The sequence below is a fragment of the Ochotona curzoniae genome, unplaced genomic scaffold (genome assembly GCF_017591425.1).
Source record: "Ochotona curzoniae isolate NIBS_2020 unplaced genomic scaffold, NIBS_Ocur_1.0 contig_4005, whole genome shotgun sequence".
NCBI lineage: Eukaryota > Metazoa > Chordata > Mammalia > Lagomorpha > Ochotonidae > Ochotona > Ochotona curzoniae.
In genome coordinates, this window is record NW_024466078.1 from 16,564 (window position 1) to 18,644 (window position 2,081).

The window sequence follows — 2,081 nt, forward strand, 5'->3', positions numbered from 1 at the left end:
GTTGCAGTATGACAGTTCAAATTAAGTCAAGATTCTTTCTTTGCATACATGTACCAAGCATAGAGTCCAGCATCAAGTTGTCCAGATAAATTCAATGGTTTCTTGGGGAGACCATAGCTGGTCTGAAGGTTGAGCTGGCAGAATATTATCTGGATCAATTGATAGCCCCAACAAAACATCAACAACAATTTACAACATTATGGAATTAATTTCCATGGTATTGAGTAATCAATATGTTAAAAAACGCTAATTCTTAACAAGATCCTATGACTACTTCATTGACATTTCAATTTTAGTTTATACACAGAACTGGCTGCTATACACCTTACAATGACTATTAATCTCTTTTACACCCAATGGTTTCTCTACATAAAATGGTCATGATAGCTAACATCATGATCTTATAGATAAATAGTGTCTCACATGTGTGAAATATAGGAGCAAAATTGTTAGATCTCATTTGGAAGGTGCATTCAATTTAAGTATGTGACCATTGACAATACTTCAAATTTTCTGAAAGTAGGTTTGCACACATACAACATTACATACTTGGGAAAATCAGTCATGATGATACTTCCTCCTCACATGTTTATGACTTTTTTTTGGCAGTTATTAACTAAGGTGCACTGTCACTCCTTGTTTCAGGGATGAAGAAGGTTGAAGATTGAATTATTGCTTCAACCAGTATTTCCTGTACATTTCAGTCTGTGACTCAGCTCTTTGTTCCTCAGCATGTTTCTTCTCCTTTGCTACAAGGCACCACGTCCATGGAGAACATCACGGAGGTGAGCGAGTTCATCCTGCTGGGACTAACGGATGCCCCAGAGATGCAGGTTCCACTCTTGGTAACGTTCACCCTCGTCTACCTCCTCACTGTGATTGGGAACCTGGGAATGGTTCTGCTGATCCTGCTGGACTCACGCCTCCACAACCCCATGTACTTTTTCCTCAGTAATCTGTCTCTGGTGGACTTCTGTTACTCCTCAACAATCACTCCAAAAGTCATAGATGGGTTCCTTGTCGGTTCCTACAAGGTCATCTCCTACAATGCATGTGTTGCTCAAATGTTCTTTTTTTTACTATTTATCACTGTGGAAAACTACCTCTTGGCCTCAATGGCCTATGACCGCTATGCAGCAGTGTGTAAACCCCTCCACTACCCCACCATCATGACAGCCAATGCCTGTACCCGTCTCATCATATGTTGTTATGTCTTTGGCATTCTGACTGCTGTTGTTGATGTTGCAGACACATTTTGTCTGTCCTTTTGTAAGTCCAACGTAATCCATCACTTTTTCTGTGACATCCCAGCAATCATGACTCTGACTTGCTCTGACAAACACATCAACGAACTGATATTTTTTCTTCTCTCAAGTTTTAATATCTTTTTTGCCCTTCTAATTATTCTAATTTCCTATCTGTTCATATTCATCACCATCTTTAAGAAGCACTCAGGAGAGGGATACCAGAAGGCTTTGTTGACCTGTGCTTCTCACCTCACTGCTGTGTCTATATTTTATGGGACTGTCATCATCATGTACTTACAGCCCAGTTCCAGTCATTCCATGGACCAAGATAAGGTGGAATCCGTGTTCTATACCATGATCATCCCCATGCTGAACCCTATAGTGTACAGTCTGAGAAATCGAGAGGTTAAGTGCGCATTCAAGAAGGTTATGGAGAAGGTAAAACACCCTCTCAATTCAGCTTTTTGATATTGTAGAATTTACACCGATACGCTTGTCTACTCAACAGAGTAAGCTAAATGTTCATGGCCTTTGGACATTGAGATAGACAAATGTGTGGCAATTTGGGGAGTTTAGAGTTGGGATTAGTTTCATGACTACAGTCTTCTTGTACCATTTTCAACATCTTCACAGGCTCGTCACCAAGCATATCCATGATCTGTCACTCACCTTGAGTGAAAATCTAAATATTCACCTGCCTCAAAGTTGGGTTCTTCATCTGTAACATGATATTTTTTTCAATCGTAGAGCTTTATTTAATGAAATAACTAAATGATAGGTTTATTCTTCGTGGATAAAGCAGAAAGTACTTTCTTGGATGCGGAAATGGATTAA

At 39.5% G+C, this 2,081-nt stretch overlaps 1 protein-coding gene across 1 annotated transcript; it reads left to right on the forward strand.

Annotated features, from left to right (window-relative positions):
• The first annotated feature begins 767 nt into the window (after positions 1–767).
• LOC121158942 (olfactory receptor 5B17-like) lies at positions 768–1,715 on the forward strand. Its single transcript, XM_040983939.1, has one exon. It carries the CDS (start codon positions 768–770, stop codon positions 1,713–1,715), a length of 948 nt encoding a protein of 315 aa, XP_040839873.1.
• The last annotated feature ends 366 nt before the right edge of the window (positions 1,716–2,081 follow it).